General features: G+C 40.4%; 1 protein-coding gene across 4 annotated transcripts in view; it reads right to left on the bottom strand.

The window, feature by feature from the left end:
• SH3KBP1 (SH3 domain containing kinase binding protein 1) overlaps positions 1–22,906 on the bottom strand; it is a 244,603-nt gene that overhangs the window by 195,593 nt on the left and 26,104 nt on the right. For 3 of the 4 annotated variants that reach the window (XM_068425085.1, XM_068425084.1, XM_068425086.1), the window contains exon 2: positions 18,158–18,315. In XM_068425085.1, coding sequence (XP_068281186.1) covers positions 18,158–18,315 — 158 coding nt within the window. Of the gene's footprint in view, positions 1–18,157; positions 18,316–22,906 lie in introns of those variants that run through there. The other variant, XM_068425087.1, reaches the window with a different exon arrangement.

The raw sequence follows: 22,906 nt of genomic DNA, 5'->3' as shown, positions 1-22,906 counted from the left end.
CATTACAATATTGTCCCTCAGCTTCTCTACCGTAATTTCACTGTTCCTCTATTTTCCTGACTTAAATCTAATACCAACCTAATACCAGTTCCTCACAAGTTTGCCCTAGGTTTACAAATCCATGAGGCTAATATTCCAAATGTAATCTAGATAGTTTTCTATCTTGGCCTGGCCTCTGCCAAGTGTCATTGAACTCAGGGACAAAATTCTACTGCAAGATTTTTTGCTTTCTGTACTTCCTTCACACAGGTACAACATGTTTAGAATATGGCTGCTGAAAACAAATTTTACTTCAAGACAGAACAAGCTGCTCAAATGTTCTAATCTGAAAAGATCTTGTTCTTACAAAGGCTCTATCTTAGCAGAGCCCTCCATGAATAATAAAAGAGGAGTGTGATTCATTTGGCAGCCAAATTATTCTAATCGTTTCACAAAGGCATATAAAGCCCTATACACATCATAACTTTTGTCTTCCACAATCGTTTTTCTCTTCCTTTTCACTCAATCATTTTTCTGAAAATTATTAAATCCTTCTTTCCTCTTGTTACAGTTTGGGAATTCTCTGACTGTAAGAACTCATAAGAGAAGGTTATAATTAGCAGTAAAAGAAAGAGGGTTGTACAGAAAAGATGGCTCTATGGGAATGGTGAAACGGAGGCTATTTCAGGTAGCCGAAAAACCCGCTGCTCACTTCAATGTATGACTTCTTCAACAAAACTCATCCCAGACTGCATCCTGCTTAGCAGACAGCATGCAGGTGGTTCACTGGCTGACAGATAAAATCCACGAATTAACACACACAGGCACACAATCAAGCCAGTAAAAAGCAATTCTGGAGAAAAGACCAAACTATATGTCTAGCAGCTAATGAGACAAGAGCAATCTTGATGGCATGAACAAACCCAAAATAATCAATAACGTCCTGCTCTAAAAAACCAATCTTATAATGGGACAAGTTTCAGAGAAGGTTATAACAATTCAGTCTAGTTAGAAAAAGGTATTAAAAATTACTACATTTTTCAAAATCAAATGCAGATTTTGCCTCTCACATTGTTTTGAGTCCATTTGACAAATACAGGTCCATGAACTGATTTACAGGTTACTGAAAATGAGAGGAAGTGATTAAATTGATAACAGATGAGTCAAAGTCAACATACAACACAATAGTGAGGCTTAATCTGGAACACTATGTATCATTCTTTATCGTGTCATGTCTGTCCAGCGTGTGAACATGTGCTGTAAATAAAATACAGAGAAGTGCTCCTAGTATTTCTCAAGAGAATAACAGCCTACCTTACATTAGTATCTCAAGCAAAGAGATGACCTTTAATGGCTGTTTAAGAACAAAGAACAAACAGGATTGAGGAAACACCACGGGGAAAACAAAAAAGCCATCTTAACTCACAAGAAGAGTGCCTGCACAGGAGCAAGTGATAAAAACTGACCATTAATGAAGTTAGGATAAAGTGTAAAGGAATGTTTCTAACTACGAGAGCAAATTGATTCTCAAGCAACATTCGCTGGACATAGCAACACCACAATGAAGCTTCATAAATGTGACATATGGGGCCTGCAAGAGTAAAGGGACTGGAACTATAAACCAAGAGATGTTTTCCAAACTCCTCTCATGCTCTTGCTCCCTCATTCGTAAATAAATCCATACATATACAAACCCCTCCATGTTAAGCAGATGCTTATTCTTTTTTTCCTGAGTAATTTGAAGCTACTTAGAGTACATCTCTGTCTCTTGTGCTTGATTAATATTCTGACATTTGTACTTTCTTGTATGCAAGTTTTTGCCAGCAGTTCCCTCCAAGCACTCTCCTCCATTGATTCTTTTACGTCAAACATGCCTTGAATTCATATTGCTGTCTTTCACAGAATGAGGATACTCTTCTCTCTGTAGCTGCCTAATTTCACGACGGGCTACTTATGACTCATAATAAGTTAACATCCCACCTCTTCACAGTTAAAGGTCACTTCAGAAGTTGTGGGATATGGGAAGAAAGGAGGAGGGAGGGAAAGGGATATGCATAAAAGCATGGCCCACAGAAAGCTAGGGTTAAAAAAAAAATAATCATCAACTAAAGGCACTGGAGTTCACTCAGCCTATTCAAATGCCTGAAGATCACAATTTCATAATGTTGCTAAAACCTCCTTCTTTACTCTTGGCATAAGTGCATGTGTGTGTAAGCAGTGGGAAAGGCATCATATTTTTAATTGGAGTGTGAAAAATGCTGCTCATTGAAAGAAAAAATACGTAGTTATAATTAGAAGTGGAAACTAAAACCAACACTTCACTTGATTATACAGAAAAGGCATCACTTGTTCACAAGATACAGCCTCTAGGTGGGCCCAAAGTCTTATTCTCAATACTTCAACTAACATTCCTGTTTACTACTCCATAGTTGAGTGATCCCTATAGAGCCAAAGTACTGTGATCAAACTAATTGTTTTTACAGACTCACAGAATGGCCGAGGCAGGAAGGCACGTCTGGAGATCACGCATAGTCCGAACCCTGGCTCAGAACAGGGTCAATTACAGCAGGATACTCAAGGCTGTGTCTAGTTGGCTTTTAATTACATCCAAGGATGAAGGCTCCACAGCATCTCTGGGCAACCTGTTCCACTGTTTGACCCGCCTCACAACAAAACATTTTTTATTATGCTTATATTTCAATTCATGCCCATTGCCTCTCGTCCTTTCACTGTGTACTGCCAAGAGGAGTCTGCCTCCACTTTCTTTACCCCACCACATCACATATTCAGAAACATTGATTACATCATGTTGGGCCTTCTCCAGGCTAAACAATCCCATCTCTCTCAGACTCTCCTCAGATGTTCCAGTCCCTCAGTCATCTTCATGACCCTTCACCAGACTCACTCCAGTATCTCCATCTCTCTCTTGTACAGCAGAACCCGGAACTGGATGCAACACTCCAGATGTGCCTCACCAGAAAGGAGAAGAGGAGAAGGATCACCTCTCTCCACCTGCTGGCAATCCTCTGCCTAATGCAGCCCAGGAAGCTAGCAGCTGCCTTTGCCTCAAGCACACATTGCTGCCTTGCAAGGTCTACTTGGTGTCCACCAGGATCCCTGGGGTCATCCCTCACCAAAGCTGCTTTCCAGCCACTCAGCCTGGGGTTATTCCTCTCCAGGTGTAGGACTTGGCATTTCCCTTCATTCACGAGGATCCTGTCAGCCCATTTCTCCAGCCTGTTGAGGCTTCTCTGAATGGCAGCACGACCCTCTGGTGTGTCAAACACTCTTCCAGTTCTGCATCATCTGCAAACTTGTTGAGAGTGCAGGTCAGACAGGTCATTAGTGAAGATGCTGAGCAGCACTGGCCCTATTATCCACCCCCGTGGCACATTGCCAGTGACCAGCCTTCAGCTGGACCTTGTGTTGCTGATCACAACCCTCTCAGCCTGGTATTTCAGCCAGTTTTCAGTCCACCTCACTGTCCATGAACCTAGTCTCCACTTCATCAGTTTGTCAATTAAGATGATAGGGGAGGCAGTATCAAAAGTCAACATAAACAACGTCCACTGCCCTCCTGTCCTCCACCAAGTGAGTGGTCTCATTGTAGAAGGCTAACAGATTGGTCAGACATGACTTCCCCTTCATAAATCCATGCTGACTACTCCCAACCAGTTTCTTGTCCTTCGTATGTTTGGAAATGGCTTCCAGAAGGTTGATGTGAGGCTCGAGTTCTCCAGTTTCTCCTTATTTTGTTTCTTGAAGACATGAATGACTTTTGCTTTCTGATAGTCCACAGGAGCCTTCCCCAAGGTTCCTTCTGAGAAAATAAATTTTCCTTCTGCAAATAATCTCCCCTGAAATCTTCTTCTGGGTTAGGCATTATAGAAGATCAGTCTACTCTACCTTTATGATGTATGAATTAAAATAACAACCCTAGTTTTTTAGATATCATGTTGGGCTGCAGCAATGATGGAGAGAGGGGAGAATGCTTTGTACTGTGGAAGCAAATATGACCTGGAGTTACTGAATGACATTTACAGAATAAAACAGGCCCCCCAAAACCAAAACACTGCAAATAAAGTTATCTTCACTTTTGCGATCAATCATAACACAGACCAAGTATCCATGTGAGGGCAAGGAGAAGAAATAAAGCCATGTAAGACATAACTATTCAGGCAATTCCAACACTCATTCTTAGACAGCCATGATTAACTAAAATGACACCTTTCAGGTTAAAATGTATTCTTTAGAACATACACATCCTAAGACAAAAAATAGTGACCATATGTTCTATACATATGTCTAAGAGCATCCAACTTTCCAGTGGGGAATTATGTTACTACAGAGCTTTTGGCAAGAACCATAATCTGTCCACACTAACCTTTAACACAAGGCAGTGTGGCAGAATTCATACCTGAGAAGTTACCTTTCCTAAACTCAGGTATAGACATTATGCTGAACAACTTCTGAAAACAGCTTCTAACAGATTAAGTTGGAAAGAGCAAAAGGAAGGAAATGGTACAGGCTAGGAGCAGGATGTGAACAAGGTTCTAGAGAAGACCCCATATAACCCACCATGTAGCTGGCAGATATTAGAGCACTGTTTTTCCCAACACTGTCAGAGATGCCTAAATTTAGGTGATCTGTCCTGTCCCCATTTCTGCTGTGTCTGTGTAAATCTGTTTCTTTCCTGATCAAACTTTTGCTTCCTCAAACTTCGCTTAGTCACATCTTCATCCTTACTACTTGCATGAAAGCAATCTAACACAGTACAAGCTGCACAGCTTTTCTCTCTGCACTTAAGCACGCCCATCGGAGACAAGCTGCAAGGCAACACACCACTGAACACAACTTCAGGTTTGTGCCAGCATAGCTATGGTTTCTGCAGTGCACGGAAATGCTTCATTAACATTTTAAACAACGTCATTTGGTGCCCTAGCTACATTTCCTGTGATGGTCTGTAGAGCAGAGTTAGCTTACTATGTGTTCATCTTAAAGAAGCTTTTCCAGATACTCTGTAGGTATCCCTTTCACTTAAAAACACTAAGAAACGGTTCAATCACTTCTTTCTAGTTGTCTCATCTGCTAATAGTGGAATACAAAAACAGAGCTCATACTAGTGTTTTATGATAACACAACAGTTATTTGGATCTTAAATACTGTCCTCGTATCTTACACAACTTACACAGCTATCTCTATCATAGTACTTCTAGCCCTTTCACTTGAAAATAACATCTGCATACTAACTACTCTGTAATTCCATTCACAGAATTCAAACCTTAAACTTCTCTTCTGTTTTCCAAGAGCACAGAAAATTTATCAGGTAAGGAGGAAGGTGGCTAATAACTATATCCTAGCCTAACCACAGCTAACTAAGAGGCATGGCTGTAAATTCCTTGGAGACAAGGAAAAAAAAAGATACAAAAGAGGAAGGGTAAAAAGGGAGAGACTACATTGCAACAGCATGCTATATATGTTAGAAACAACCAAAGTGGAATTTCCTAAAACGGTACCTACTTGCAGTCTTCTGCCAGCAGTGCTGGAGCAGGAAGACTGGCAGGTGTGATTTGTAACCGAACCAGCAGAAGGCCCTACCACTGACTTAATTAAACTAGCTAAACTGGTTTAACTGATTGAGCTTTTACTGGTACAGCCTGTTTCCTCGCTGTACAGAGTTTTAAGAGATGGCCGTGAAGCAGAGCTTAGCTGTATACCTGCTTCACAGCAGAAGCGCTCTGACAATACATTATACTAACACTCCTTTAACCATGAAAGAACAATGCTACAGACAGAGCAAGAGAGATGCAAGTACCTATCACAAGTGAGGCTGCTCATCCATAATGTTTACAAAGAACAATTTAGTTTTGTATTATGCTATAGATTTTTGCAGCAGATAATATTTACACCACATGTCCTCATTGAAAGGAACACACATTCAGAGCAAAAGAAAAACTATTTTAAGCAGCCATGGTTAACATCACAAAAAACAAGGAGGTCTGTTGGTGGCACAAAATGATCTTTACCAGCCAATTACTACTATGTTGATGTGGTTTTTGTACACCTAGAAAAGCACTTGTAATTAATCACTCTGTATTTTCACTGAATCATTACTTGTGACACCTTTTCACAAGTCCTGTTTATGTGCATTTCCCTGAGAGTAGCAGGAATGCAAAAACTTACTACTTTGAGGTGAAGTTCGATAAAATAATGGTATCAGTATAATGGCAGCACAGCAGTAATAATGCTGTTTCAAGTTCAGGTCTCTTCCTGCTACTATGTATCATGCGCCAATGATGCAAACTTCCCTTTTCTCTCAAGCAGTCTAACCAGCTAATATTAATTGGCCTTAACTAAAAATAATTGCTGTAGCCAGTATTTATCTTTAATTTTGCTGCTTGTTACCAGATCTGATGAGGGGATACTGAGTCTGGGAGCCTAGTCAATTTTCCAACAATGCAATCTAGTAAGACGTAGTAATTAGCCTCTCCCTGCAAATATTGGTTTTGTTTTATGAACATCTGAAAACATCAGTAGGAAACAAATACATCTGTTTGCATTCATTAGCAAATGCTGGTGGTGCTGGCTGTTAGAACTCAAATCCCATCTCCTCATCTGTCCCTCCACATACATTCTTCAATGGTAGGGAGTAGCTCATTTTAGTACAGACAGGCTCAAAGGCATGACCCAGAAAACCTCCACTAATATAACCAGTCTTCAAATAAAAACCGCTCTCTAACACAGCTATAATACATATTTTCTCTCATTCTTTATAGTACTCAGTGTCATGGAGCTGCAATTTGACAGCAGGAGGACATGGTACAGAGACTGGAGAGGCAGGTTACCGACACATTACCAGTAACTCCAGGCATGAGCAAGGAAGCCCTGAAGGAGTTCTTCAACCCTGTAACTTCTATGCCCAGTTTCAGCTTCATGAGAAAAGAGAAGCCACACAGAAGCTGCTGGGTGTAGGAGTGAGAAGGGCAGCTTCTAATGGAAACACATGAACCTTAAAAAAAAAAAAACTACTGGGGAGTGGAGTACACTCACTTTAAAGAGACCAAACAAAAATTACCCTTTTCTAAATATCTGAATATTCACTACGGAAACAATGAAAAGGTAAAAATCCCAGCACAAAGAAATGGGGTCAATATTACACACTGTCACTGCAAGTGTCACCAGCCTTCAGAAGGGCGAGCAACACACATTGTACTTCCTTGTAAAAACCCTCTTTCAGATATAAAAGATCATCACTATACAATTGCTTAGTGGAAGAAAAAAGGTTGAATTAATGAGTGAGACCAGAGAATATGTTTCCTTTCTTTCTCTCTATTTTGTAAAATAAACATCCCTTTAAAGATAATTTCTGATACCTTAACTCGTATGTTCTGGTTTTAGACCTAGTGTCTATTTCTCCATAGCACACACATACGTTATGCATGTCTACTACATGCACACATATGTATTGCTGAAAACATTTTGAAAGGGATTATATTTTTAAAAAGAGCTTTTCTTTCACAGTTTAATGAGGCATTCCTCTCCCTCCACTTCCTCAAAGTTTTCCTCTGATGTCCACCAGATAGTTTGCCTAGATTCTCTAAAAAATTTCCACACTGACTGAAAGGCTGCACAAGTTCAAATGACCCACTAAAAACCTATGGGTTTACAATACAGAAATTGGGAATTTTTCTACATAGAACCACAGAGCCATTAAGGACTATGAAATGCAATGCTCAATCCTTCAAGAACCGGTGCATGTAAGCAGTTGGATCCTCCTAGTCATTCCATCAACTTCAGTGAACAACTTGTACAGGGAAGTTCTTTCTGTACAATAGTTTTTAAAGGATCTGCCCTCAGCTGTTCAGTTAAGGAGGTTTCAAAGTACATATAATTTTTCCTTCTGCAGGGAAAAATACTGGCGATATCTCACAATAAGTTAACACAAATCCTAACTCACAGAATCACAGAATCAACCAGGTTGGAAGGGACCTCTGGGATCATCGAGTCCAACCGCTGCCCCTACACCACCCTGTCAACTAGACCATGGCACTAAGTGCCATGTCCAGTCTTTTCTTAAACACATCCAGAGATGGTGACTCCACCACCTCCCTGGGCAGCCCATTCCAATGTCCAATAACCCTTTCTGTAAAGAAATTCTTCCTGATGTCCAACCTGAACCTCCCCTGGCGAAGCTTGAGGCTGTGTCCTCTTGTCCTATCGCTAGTTGCCTGGGAGAAGAGGCCAACTCCCACTTCACTACAACCTCCCTTCAGGTAGTTGTAAACTGCAATAAGGTCACCTCGGAGCCTCCTCTTCTCCAGGCTAAACAACCCCAGCTCCCTCAGCCGTTCCTCATAGGTCAGATCCTCCAGACCCTTCACCAGCTTGGTCGCCCTCCTCTGGACTCGCTCCAACACCTCAACATCTTTCTTGAAGAGCGGGGCCCAGAACTGAACACAGTACTCAAGATGCGGCCTCACCAGTGCTGAGTAGAGAGGGACGATCACTTCCCTAGACCGGCTGGCTACACTATTCCTAATAGAGGCCAGGATGCCATTGGCCTTCTTGGCCGACTTTAGTTTAGCTTTAGCATTTTGTACATTTACAAAACATCAGTAACAAACTAGGTTTTGTCTTCGAATTAATCGTCATTATTTGTGACAATCTGTTCATGAGAACTGATCAACTCAAATTCACAACCATAAGTGTTCAGGTGCTTTCAGTTTGAAAGTACAGATCTCATGCAGTCAGAGAAAGGCAAATAGATAAAAGTACACCACGAAGCATCATGAATCGACTGAAGGTCACAAAATGAAGCAGCTGTGTGGGAACAGAGGAAGACAACCAAGCATATGCCCTTTTGTACATGCACAACAGTACATTTTAGGTAGTTCCACTTAAGTACTTTTTTCCATGAGACAAACTGCATAGAAAATATTCAACTATATTTTAGAAGTAGACTTCTCTAAAACTAAAGTGAAGCATTAAAAAGTTTGCTGAAAGCTACGTTGAGACATGTATGCAGTTTTTTGGTGGGTTAATTTCGGTATTTTTTATTCAAGATAGTTAACATGGTATTCCTGAATTACAGGCATTTTTCCATCTATATTTCTCCAATTCAACCCCAGAAGAATAACAACTCAGGTCATCTTAGAAGGACCTTTAAATGAGGAATAGGTTATATTTTGTCTTTCTGCTTGATAGTACAATAAAATTGAGACATAGGGCATCAGGGAAGGGTAAAGAAAACACTAAGATTTGCATCTTACCTTCTTCTATCTGTAGTTATTAGGTGTTCATTGGGCTAGTGATTTGGCAATGGCTGACGACAGTGCATGAACCATGTCTCTAAAGTGCCATGGCCACATAATGCAGGCAATGTGACAGCAACATGCAGTAAGATGGGCAGTCTGCTCACATGCTGGCAGGGTCCTGGGGGCAGCATGATAAGGGAACATTGGGGTGAGGGAACAAAAATAAAAAAAAAAAAATCTTCAAGCATCCAAAAAACTGATAAACACAGGTGGCAAAAGGAAAGCTGGATGACATGATGCTCTTGGCCCCAAGCAGGAAGAGAATAATTTTCAGCCAAAAGGATAAAAAGGAGTTTCATTTGCTTTGTGATATCAATTAATAAGTAAATATTGACAGATAAATCAGACTGCCTAAATTCACCTAAGCATGTCTAAAAGGGAAACCAAGGCTTAACTACGTTGGTTATCATGAACCAGACAAAAATAATGGCAATAACCTGTAACCATAAGAAATAAATGAAAGTTATGAAAGAAGTTTATGTTTTATAGATGGTTTCTGTTGGAAGGGTGGTTTTAATCAATTTTAAAATTGATCTTTCAAAAGGTGCAGTGAGTCCCCATGCAGTGGGAAATGGAGAAATCAAGGTTTTGTGAAGCAGCAGACACATACACTCAACACCTTGCACAGTCTTGAATGACTTGTGATGCATTTATTTCTCTCAATAATCCCAGTCAAAAAAAAAAAAAAAGCAGAAGTAATTACCACCTTCTGTAAAGATGACAGTTTTGCCTTGTTCCTTCTCCCTGGGTGGAAGGTACCAATGTTATTTTAGAAAATGTATGCTCTACTTGTTTCTTCCATTCCTCACCACCTCCCGTCACAACCGTCAGCTCTAAGTATCCATCACTGAAGAAGGAGTCCGAAGTCAGAGTGAGTAAATAACTCATCCTATTACATGATGGTAGTTTACTTGCACCTTTTTCTTTTGCAAGGGTAACTGAATGACTACAGTGTCTGTATATAAACAGTAATATATTTCATGTGACTGTAACAGAGCCAAAAATGAGGATTAAGAGACTCATATACTCTCCAGTTCTTTCCATCTCTGGAGAGAACAACATGTACTGATCATAAACCTAAACTGCTCTAATATAACCTGTCATATTATAATTTTACTAGCAGTGACAGTGAAATTTTAGTAGAGTAAATAATTACGTTACGGTAGGAAATGGGGGACCCTTTAAGGACTCTGTCTCCACCATCAGCTTCCCAAATACTTCCCAAAAGATTCTAGGAGGGTACTGCAGCACTTTCAGACACTGAGCATCAAGATACCTAATTAGTCAAATACTACTTCCAATAGTAAATAATGCAAATAGTTTGCCATTCCAGTTGATATACACTTTATAAAAGTGTGAAAGCTGATATACAAAAGCTGCTAAATGATCTACACATGGTACTTAAGAAAAAAAACAGCACTTTTGTACATAGAAGTAAAACCCCAAAACAAAGCAAACACAAATGGATAAAAAAAAACCAACAGCACTAAACATCCCTCCCCCCCCCCCCGCCCCCCCAATATACGCACATGTACTTACTGTTAATAAATTACAGTGTTTAATCAGGACAGGAATATTCAGAAGTAAACAGTATCATTAAGTCATGACAACAGCAGTTAGAACAGCTAGTCTACAATTCCTGATATCTTTCTTTTTCCCACATGTCCCTCTTCCTCTCCATTCTTACTTACTGTTAACGTTACTTAACATTGAAGTAATACAAACTGAAAGAAAATCAGTAGATGTAGTCAGGATACAGGCTGCAATGTTCTAATGGAGTAAATGGAATATTTGTCAGACTAAGCTTGAATGCAAGCACAACCCTTCACAATTACGATTATTAAATGCTGTAGCTACACAACAGGCATCCAGAATACTGTTACTCTTATACCTTTTTTGCAAACAAACATTAAAAACATCAAAATCAGAAAATGTTTCCTAAAGTTGAGGGAATCCACCTCAGGGTTATGTAATTAAATTGCAAGAAAGGTGGAAATATCAACAAGTATTCTCACGCTAGCTTCAAACAGCAGCAGGACTGACCTACAACTCAGTTTTGAGGAGCTTGTGTTTTCTGTTACTGTGTTTTAAGAATTCTAAAGACGTTTTTGGTCCTATCGGGAAAAATCAGATACACAGCTGTGCTCTCTGTAAATCCAAAACTGTAGAGTGTTTTGCAAGACATTTGTATGCAAATGCTGCTAAGCACCTCTATAGATTTTACCTACACTAAAGAATTTCCCACAGCAGCCTGCTCCAACAGTAAAACAATTGCCAGAACAAGCTTAAAAATGAACCAGATCAAAATACATGGATTACTAACACATCCACCAACACCTAAACAAGCTACAGAGAAAACAAAAACATCCAGAGCTTAGAAAGTTGATAGTAAAAAAAAAAAAAAAAGAAATTTACTTCAGGGAAAAGAAAGTATAAGGTCCTTCTCTTTGCTTCCCAGCCGTTTAGGACTAGGTTGGAGAAACACTGTCAACCATCTAATCCTGCCAATTCTACAAATCCTTATGTAAACTACTTTAAGAGGCTATTGTCAAAACCACATTGACTTCCCTGTTTAACAGACAGTTCCAAATAATAATATATAAATAAGTTCTGAAGAAATTGAAGCTGCTTTAAAGAATTATATTATAGCTCCAAAGAAGTTCTGTCTTTGAAAATATAACTTCTAGATAGCACATTTGGTCCTTGTTTCAGTCTCTGATTAGGTTCTCCTCCTCATGGCTTGGAGCCTCAGGAAGGGGAAAAAAAAGAACTCTCTAGTTTCCTTTTTAGCATAAAAGTGTTTTTTTTTTTTTAAATTTACAATTTAAACAACAGTATATTTTAAACAGAAATACTTTACTGAGGTTTTCTTAAGAATACAAAAGACAAACCTGAGCAAAAAGAGGTAATGAGTCTCCTTAGTATATCAATTTACACCACCTACACTGAACTCTATCAGTGAAGCAATATTATGTGTATTTAAATATTTCTTCTTACAACTTTTTAAAGATCAGCAATTACAATGCATATTAAAGAAAGAAAAGCAATACATCTTGTTTTCAAACTCTTAAATTTTTCACCAGTTCTATCAATTTATAATTACAATTAAGCCACTGTCTTTTCAGAAGGTTACTTTTTACTAATAACTTATTGCAATATAAAGTACTAGTCACTAAAGGCTAATAAAAACCTTAACACTGAAGCTTCGCTTTACCATGTGTCCACTGCATGACTGCCGCACACATTTAAAACCCTCTCACTTTTGCATAGTTCATAAAATGTTCACGTGCTGCTTCCCACAAAACATCCAACAGCTGACAGCCCCGAACAGCAGCCCTTCTTTCTTCTCTGTTCCCCTCCCCAGTAATCTTCCCCTCAAAGCCCAGCATCAAAACATATCCAACAAACCGATCACCACAGGACAGCCAACACCACACTTGCCCCCATGACAGACATACGGGATCCATTCTGCTGCCTGCAATGAGCACGGCACCCTTCCCATTCAGCCGAAAATATCACCAGTTCCCTGTGACAGGGAAGGGGAAAGAGCCTCTGTTCCTGCCAGGGAGTCTCACATCACTTCCAGGCCAAACACCCAGGGCAGCTGCCTCACTGGGAGCTCCCCCACCTCCTCTGAAGCCAGAAGAACAGGTTGAGGCATGACATTATTTGTAATTATGCCCTGGGCATCCAGGACGGCCCAGAGTGCTGCTGCTGCTGCTGCTCTGTGTCGAATTCCCTTTGAAGAGTGAACACCGCCAAGTCAGAGACTATTGACTGGCACAAGACCATCTTGGTGGATCAGTGTCTTTAGGAGGGGAGATGGGCTGGGAGAGGGAGCAAGACTTCTTTGTTTTACTAGTTTTGCTTTCACCATTGTAAGAATAATAAAAGCAGCAATAATAAATAATAACACATCAGTGATGCTATTTTTCTCCCCACAAAATCTTCATTGATGTTGACAGAAACAAAAGCTCAAAGAGACAACATTTTCACATGATGGAACCTATCTGAAAGTTTCTTTCACCAATTATATTCTTTTGTATTTCATCATAAGGATAACAACTTTATTGGTCATACCCAGAACTTGGAATAAGAAACTAGTACTCCTGGCTCTCATTCCTAAGATGACATAACAGTTAGGATGCCACAACCCAAAACATTTCCTAGGAGTAAATACATAGACAATATTCTAGTAAGATTTTCAACAAAAAAGCTCGGTAATTGAATTGCAAATCCCTGTCAAGTATGTAAAAAAAAGCCCCGTAATAATTCACTGACCCATAAAGCAAGTTATCTTTTCAGGTACAGACTGAAATGACACCACTTTCCCCAGTCTGTGTATAACCTCAGTGCCTCAGCAGATGCCACAACTTTCAGAAGTGGCTACTTAGGCAAAGCTGACCCAGACTTCACTTAATAGTGTTCAGGGTACTTAGGAGAGCAGTGAAGGTGATAAGATACAAACCTACAAGCCCTGAAGCAAAGGCGGGCACAGGGGTATCGGAGAGCGCAGTGGCAAAGCAGGAGGGAAGAACTTGGTCAGTTCTTGGACCTGATGGGTACACCAAGCAGCAGCTGGAGGGCAGGGGAAGCAGAAAGCACTGCAGGAACCAAAGTGTTCTGGGATATGGGGAATATTCTCTTTTCCCTCCCAGGAGCCAAACTGTGGCTGTAAAGGGCCCCTGCATGTACACAGGCCCAGTCTTATGACAGGTTTTAGGAAAGCACTAATAGGAACAGGTAGGGGTGTGCAGAGTGTGTAGCAAGCACAAGGATCTCAGCTTTGCTCATGATACCCTGCAGCCTCTGACTGCTTGTGAGGATTAAAACCAACCAAACAAAACATATAAAGAAGAAAATTAAATGGCAAGCAACAGATAAGGACCTCCACTGTGTACCTATGATTCAGCATGAACATCCCTGACATCCTACAACTAATTTCAATACTTAAAGATTGTATTCTGCTTGTGTTACAAGAAATCCAGTTGCTGTTCTAACCTGAGGCAGCAGTACAATTACAAAAACCTCCTGTCCTGTTTCACTGATTCTAAAACTCAAGCTATACACCACAATTTCAAAAAATAACTACCACTACACTTCTTGCTAATTTGAAAATAAATTACCTTCCCATTTCTGCTACCAATATTGGCAAGTCCTGTGGAGGACAGACAAGCCTGAACGTTGTCACATGCGGCACATCCAGTTTACCAGTATAATGCTACCCAGTCCCACATAGAATTGGGTTTGCAAATTAAAACCGGCAAGCATGGCTGTGCACCACAGTTTCCTGCTTTGTACATCTTCATCTGCTATCAGCAAAATCTAACTGTCTCAGATGCTGTCACACTTACACAGTTTTACACTGCAGAGCATGGTTAGACAAGGAATTTGTTAAAATAAGAACAGAAAAAAAATCAAAAGCCTCCTCTCTGTCTCCTAATGGCATTTAAAAAAACCCCTAATATACTACACATCATCCATATTTACTTTATTTTCTGGTTATAAAAGTAAGAATTTTGGGTGTCAAGTTGAAGTTTTCAAGCTAGAAAGATATCGAAGACCAACTTTACATCATGCAGATGAACTACACTGCAATCACACCTGCTACCTCCTCTTTTTCAACTGCGTAACTGAGGAGTAAAACAGACAACCAGGAACAGTACATAATTCTCCACTCATACTTCTATTTCTCTACCTGAAAAATCAAAAGAAAACAGAAAAGACGACAACCAGATACGCATTTGATACATTTCTTACAATAAATTCAGCATCACCATCTCTAACAAAAGTAGGTATCTACAAAGGCTGCCAAAGATAAATTAGATCTTAAAAAAGGACCAAAGAATTTTCTCATATTTAGACAAACTTCTCCCACAAAATCTTCCAAGTGACCATAGCGCCAGACTAATAGGCAGAGAAAATGGGAAGAGAAAAGAAATTTCAAGTACCTTTTCTGTTATACCTTGCATATTGAATTGCAGAGCATAAGAATGTATTTTCGTGTCTGTATATATAAAAATATGTAAAATTCAGAGCAGTTGTTTTGCAGATTCAAGAACAGGAAGCACCTCTGATACAACTTCACAGTGAAAGTCCCCTGAAAAAATAACTGCACATGTACTGCATGCATATCATTGCTACCTCCCCTTTCCTCTTTCTTTCTCACATCTGTCTTCAGACAGCTCCTCTTCAATGGTCTCCTAATCTGCATTTATTCTCTGAAATTTAAAACCACTTTTGCTACAGGCAACTCCAAATGTCTTTTCCACATCACAACCTAGTACTCTCTTAAAAATATATTTATTTTCTTCAGTAACACTTTGTATTAATGCCTTTTCATAAACGTTCCAATATACCGCATTTCCCTATTTTTTCCATTTCTGATTTGTACATCTTTTCTTCCAAACTCTTTTCTCCTCAAACTGCACTTCCAGAATCTATGCACACAAAGAGACAACTCAGGCCTCTTTACTGTGTTAATTCAGCCCAAACATTCAATTTTTGCAAAACCCAACAGTTTCTTTGGAATGTTGTCATGAATTTATTCAAAAGAAAATCAAATCACAGGAAGCAAAAGCTATTTTCCAGAAGAAATTATTCCCTCCACTTGAAGGTAGAATGCAAAGTACCTCAAGAATTTCATTAGTGATTTTTACTTCTGAATAACTTTCTCAAGTAACTACTCTTACAATCAATTCTGATAAGCAATGGGAATTTGGAGTTGCGTTCAGCTCCACCATTCTTCGGTAGCATCCCTTTTTGCCTGCCTCTCAACCACCTTGCTGACACAGCAGAATAGCAATGGGGCATGAATTGATTGCTGATGAGCATGACTCTCCATGCACTTGTTAAAAAAATTTCCATAACTGAAAGAGAAAGTTTACAATTACTTATAATCTTAGAGGACAGAATGATTATGCTCAACAAGCTTTCTAATGGGACTGCTGTTATGTTTGACTATAGCTCTCCAGATATAAGGAGATTTACACAACAGAAACTGAAGAAAAACAAAGGTTTTCACTCAACATATTCACAAACTAACTATATTTTTAGGAAGTTTGTATCATCCACTCCACGCTACCTAATTTAGAGAGAGAATGCTCAACTATGGAAAACATATTTGACTTTGTGTTCAAGCTGAGAATGAGGAAGAATTTAATGTGGTTTTAATTCTTTAGAAAACAGCTCTGGATGCCGATTTAAAAAAAAAAAAGGCAGGGTGTAGCAAAGAGCAGGTAGTAATATTTTATCTAAAACATTTAATGTTGTTTTGAGAACATTCTATTGAGAAAAAGCTATTTATTTTTCAATTATGTGACAGGATGCCACAGTTTCATAGAATCATAGAATGGTTTGGGTTGGAAGGGATCTTAAAGATCATCTAGTTCCAACCCCCCTGCCATTTTGGAAGTCATTTTGGAAGGAAGAGGCCTTAAAAATTAAGTAGTAAAGGGGAGAACTTGCAAATCTTCATACTTAGAGATGATATTTTCATAACAGAAATTCATAGGCCGCATTTATTTAGGGCAGTAAATCCAACACCTGCTAAAATCAGCAGCAGATTTCAAATATCAGCCAGAAGAAAGCTTAGAGGAAGTCTGCTTTTGTCTCATGGAACTCCACAGTTCATTAGAGTTCAAGCAGAAAAATACTATCAATACACAATGACTCCCAAAATAGTTTCTTCCCCCTGCCTCAAAGTGTGGATTTTCAGAGGTTAACAAGAAACAGGGCATCCATTTTCCTCCTCCACTCCCTTTCATCTCGTTGAGGCTGTTACTTCTTTCTAATCATTGCTGCCTGACAGACGCAGAGCTGTTCTTTCTTCTCGGCATTGACGAGAACAAGGATTAGGATGCAAGTATGTTTGTCACCACAGGAATACCTGAGGCTCCTGTGTGCCCCCCTGCTACAGGCTCAGTAAGTTTGCCACTGAACCACTTCCCCAAATTACATCGGCACATGCAGCATTATTGAAGCAAAACGAACTAACTTTGTTACGTGCATATGTCTAAACACACAACAGGCTCACACAGTTAGAAGAAGACAAAAAGATACTTGTACCCTTGGAAAGGGGAAAGTCCCAAAGATCCTCTGAAGCTGTAGTAACAGATTAACCTAAAATCTATTCATGTAATTTATTGTAGTTCTTGCTCTCTTTTCCATTGTGGAAAGCCAAGTTTATGGAGGTTTATAGGAACTAACAGCCTAGGTCTGCAATGACAAATCAAGGAGGCCCAGAGGTACTAATAGATATTCTCTTATGTGCAGACATACGTGCACACACACGGACGTCCAGTAATAAAGATATATATTTCTAAAACTTTGAATGGCTTTCCTAAAACCAGTATTACTGCAAGCTATTTGGCTCATTACATGAAATACAAAGTAATGATTTTTTTTTTAAGTTTTTATAGGCAACTGTTTGGAAAAATCCACTTTAATTCTTCTCAACTAGTTTAGCCATGAGTAAGCATTCACAAAAAGCTTCTACAAAACCTAAGAAAGCACTCTGGAGAAAAATTAGGAGTTACAGAGAAGAGAAAATATTGCAAATGCCATGACATACAAGTTGTCCTAGAATAAGTACTTTGTTCCCAGATCACACAGTCAAACATAATCACTGAACAGCAGAGAAATGTAAGGGTAGCTACTTTTTTTTCAGGATATCAAAACTACTTTGTCTTTGCAAAGAAAGTAATCTTTTCTTTGTAACATAACCTAAAGAGAACATTGTATTGCACTATATTATGGTTTTCGATATAAGAAATATTATAATATAAAGTCTGGTATTTAGCCTAAACAGCACAGTACACAAAATGTATACACACAACATAAGAACAGTTCCACTTTGTACTCACTCTTACAAAGTTGTCAGGGAACAAACCTCTTCTGCCTTTGAGCTGTCCTTCCCACCAGCCTCCATCATCTTTCTTGATATTGGTGATTATGTCACCTACAGTGATCGTCAGCTCATCATCATGTTGAGCTTTGTAGTCAAACTCCACTATCGCCTCCACTAAAAGAGAAACACACACACGTATAATTATTGACTACATTTACATTTCCATGCCTTTGAGAGGAATAAGAAAACATCAAACCAATTATATATTGTCAATGAAAGCAATATATCCAGCTTAACCAAGAGAGCACATCAAACAGGCAATATTGTAATGGTAACATTTTATGGGTAACTGCTACAAGAGAGGCAAAGAAAAAAAAAAAACAGGAATGCCCATCATGGTTAAGGCAACAAGTGGCACGCATCTTTCTTTGCTGTTTAAAGGAAAATAATTTGCGATGCTTCAGCAGTATCTACTCTGGCAGCATTACAAAGTCTATTTTTATTTCTTCGACAATGTTTTAGCTTTTGTTAACAGGACTTCTAAAGCATGTTATTTCTGGAAAGGTTCTCAAATCCATAAGCATCCCAAGCCACTGCACTTACTTTGCTAAATACATCACTATTAACCTAAAGAGTATTTAAGAAGGATTTTTTGCATCATACTGAGTTTCGCTGTTGTTTATACAGAAACGCAGAGCTTTGCTGCATGAACATGCTCTCGCAGGGTTTTACCAAAGGGAGAAAAATTTACTTTCACTTGTGATTATGTATCAGAGGATCTGAAGATGAAACACTCCTACTGCTCTGAATGTCTGCTATCAGAGGTGTATTATAAGCTTGCTACCATTATATGGTGTGTCTTTGTCTTTTCCTGGGAGGACTCCCCATCCCTTGAAACCATACACACAACAAAGTCCCTGCAGAGAATTAAGGAAATCATAAAGACAGGAAAAATCCTTTGTAGAATCAAAAATAATACACCTGGGGTATTCAAATAAGGAAGCCACAGTTATATTTAGTGGTTCATCAGATATCTACTAGGAAGGGCCAGATCAGCAAGGCCAAGGATAGTCATATTTGTAAAGTCTTACTCCTGTTTTCTTCAGCGGAAAACTACGCCCCAGAATGTTCCACCAAACATTTAGCACTTCAACCATCAAAACAGCAAAATGAGAACTAGTAATAGGCCTCTGCTTTCTGCACAAATGACTGTGCTATGTAAACCTTGCAAGATGTGGCCAGTAAACAGGCAATACAGCTCACAAAGCAAAGCTAACCATTACACCACAGACAGTAAAAAGGTTCTGCCTAAATAACAGAAGCCCTGAGGTCTGAATTGAATTAAGCTGACAGGAAAGCAGAGTTATTCCTTTCCACCCCCAAAATGTCACACACACACACACAATGCTGAACATCTCCCTCCCTCCCCCAGAGCCTGCAAGTCATAGCTAAAAGGGTGTTCTGACTTTTGGATACCTCCCAGACACATGAGGTATGGCTGATAATATTAGTCTATTGCTTCTTCTGTGAAGCCCAAAAACGTTACAAAACCAGTTCACAAGAACTGCTAAACTACATAACCAACAGCAAAAGAGAAAAGAGTGGCACCATGCAGTGCTGACACGCAAACAGAACTTGAAAAATTTAACACTGAAACTTAACTGAAAAATCAGAGACATTCAGGCCAGGAGGCACCTCAGGTCTCTAGTTCAGCTTCCTGTTCAAAGCACAATCAGCTGAGGTCAAACCAGGTTGCTCAGGGCTTTGTCCACATGGGTCTTAAAAACCTCCAAGGACAGAGGTAGGGCACACAGGGCAACCTGCTCCACTGCTTGACTGGGAGAAAAGTTTTCTTTCTACAGTCCATTGGAACCTTTCTTATTTCAATTTACATCCACCGGTCTTGTCCCACCATGCACTGCTGTGAAGAGCCTGACTCCATCTTCTTGATATCCTCCTTGTAGGTATTGTAAGGCTGCTATTAGGACCTCCCATTTTCTGTTCTCCAAGCTAAACAATCGGAGTTCCTCTAGCCTCAGGTCCCTCCACTCATTAGCACATGAACTGTTCCACCTATTTCATATCAAACACAGATTTGAGGAGAGTGTACTCCACTGCCTTCTCCAGTAATTGAAAAAGATGTTAAACAGAACAGGTCCCATGACAGCCCCTAGTGGTACTCCCTTGCAAGTAGAGTACAACCCATTAACCACTACCAAATCACACAACATTTGGGGTTGGAAGGCACCTCTATAGACCAAACCTCCTTATTCAAAGTAGGGATGGCTAAAGCGTAAGCTGGTCAGGGCCTTATGCAGCCAGGTTTTGAATATCTCTAAGGATGGAAATTCCATTATTCCATCACCCTTAAGGTTAAAAAGCTTTTTCTTATGTTTAAATGGATTTTCTCGTGTTTCAATTTATGTCCATTGCCCCTCATCCTTTCACCGTGTAGTGCCAAGAGGAGTCTGCCTCCACTTTCTTTACCCCACCACATCACATATTCAGACACATTGATTACATCACGCTGGGTCTTCTCCAGGCTAAACAATTCCCTTAATTCACAAGGATCCTGTCAGCCCATTTCTCCAGCCTGTTGAGGCTTCTCTGAATGGCAGCATGACCCTCTGGTGTGTCAAACACTCTTCCAGTTCTGCATCATCTGCAAACTTGCTGAGAGTGCACTCTGCCCTGTCAGCCAGGTCATTAGTAAAGATGCTGAGCAGCACTGGCCCTGTTATTCACCCCTGCGGCACATTGCCAGTGACTGACCTTAAGCTGGACCTTGTGTTGCTGATCACAACCCTCTCAGCCTGGCACTTCAGCCAGTTTTCAGTCCACCTCACTGTCCATGTACCTGGTCTGCACTTCATCAGTTTGTCAATTAAGATGATAGGGGAGGCAGTATCAAAAGTCAACATAAACAACGTCCACTGCCCTCCTGTCCTCCACCAAGTGAGTGATCTCATTGTAGAAGGCTAACAGATTGGTCAGACATGACTTCCCCTTCATAAATCCATGCTGACTACTCCCAACCAGCTTCTTGTCCTTCATGTGTTTGGAAATGGCTTCCAGGATTATTTTCTCCATCACCTTCCAAGGGGTCAACATGAGGTTGACCAGCCTGTAATTCTCAGCAAAAAGGAGGCTTTTTGTTCTTCCTGTATACAGAAGTTTCATTTGCTTTCTTCCAGTCTTAAGGAACCTCTCCCAGTCACGTTGACCTTTCGAAGACTATCAAGAGCGGCCATCTAATATCATTTAGCTCCCTCATCATGCACCCCACCAGGGCCATGGCCTTGCACATGTCCTGTTTGTTTAAATATTCCCTAACCTGATTCCCCTCCACTGAGGGTAGGTTTACCTTGCCCTGGACTTTCCTCCTGGTTTCCGGTGCCTGGGATTGATGAAGGCCAGTATTACTACTAAAGACTGAGGTGAGCAAGGCATTAAGTACCTCCATGACAAGGCCCTCATTCCCATTCAGCAGCAGGCCCACACTTTTCCTAGTCCTCCTCTTGCTGCTCATGTACCTGTAGAAGCCTTTCTTGTTGTCTTTCACATCTGTACTGGTTTCGGCTGGAATAGAGTTAATTTTCTTCATAGCAGCCCGTATGGGGCTATGTTTTGGATTTGTGACCAAAACACTGTTGATAACACCCAGATGTTTTAGCTACTGCTGAAGGGTCCTTACACAGCCTCAAGGCTGCCTCTGTTTTGCACACTGCCCTGACAGTGAGCAAGTGGGGGGCGTTCAAGAAGCTGGGAGGGGACACAGGCAGGACAGCTGATCCCAACTGATCAAAGGGGTATCCCATGCCATATGACATAATTCTCATCAATAAAAGCTGGGGGGAAGAAGGAGGAAGGGGGGGACATTTGGAATTATGGCATTTGTCTTCCCAAGTCACCGCTACATTTGATGAAGCTCTGCTTTCCTGGAGATGGCTAAACACCTGCCTGCCAACAGAGCAGAGAATTAATTCTTTATTTTGTTTTGTTCGCATGAGCAGCATTTGCTTTACCTATTAAACTGTCTTTATCTCAATCCATGAGTTTTCTTGCTTCTACCCTTTCAATTTGCTTCCCCATCCCTCTGTGGGGGAGTGAGCGAGCAGCTGTGTGGGGCTGAGCTGCACACTGGAGTTAACCCACAAAAAAATCCCTTACCACATTCAACTCCAGGTGGGCTTTGGCTTTCCTAACCTCATCCCTGCACACACAGACATTATCTCTACCTTCATCTCAGGTCAACTCTCCCTGCTTTCACCTCCTGTACTCTTTCTTTTTATGTTTGACTTTTGTCAGGAGCTCCTTGTTCATCTGTGAAGGCATTCTACCACCTCTGCTTGTTTTCTTGTTTGTCAGGATGGACCTCTACTGAGCTTGGAGGAGGAGATCCCTGAAAACCAACCAGCTCAGCTGGATCCCTCTTTTCGACACAACTGTCTCCAGTGGGATTCTTCCAAGCAGATCCCTGAACAGGCCAAAATCTTCCCTTTTCAAGTCCAGGGTTGCAATCCTGCTTTCTGCTTTTTCCCCTCCTCCTCTCTGGATCCTAAACTTTACCACGTCATGGTCAGTGCAGCTGAGGCTGCCCTCAGCCATCAGATCCCCAAACAGTTCTTCCTTATTTGCAAGTATGAGAGCCAGCAGTCAACACACTCCAGAAACCTCCTGGATTGCTCACATCCAGGTCACAAGCAAACTACTCTATCCCTCCAGTAGTTATCAGGGTGCTTGAAATCCTCCATGTGGGCCAGGT

Source organism: Nyctibius grandis, chromosome 2 (assembly GCF_013368605.1).
Source record: "Nyctibius grandis isolate bNycGra1 chromosome 2, bNycGra1.pri, whole genome shotgun sequence".
NCBI lineage: Eukaryota > Metazoa > Chordata > Aves > Nyctibiiformes > Nyctibiidae > Nyctibius > Nyctibius grandis.
This window is presented reverse-complemented; position numbering and strand designations above follow the sequence as displayed.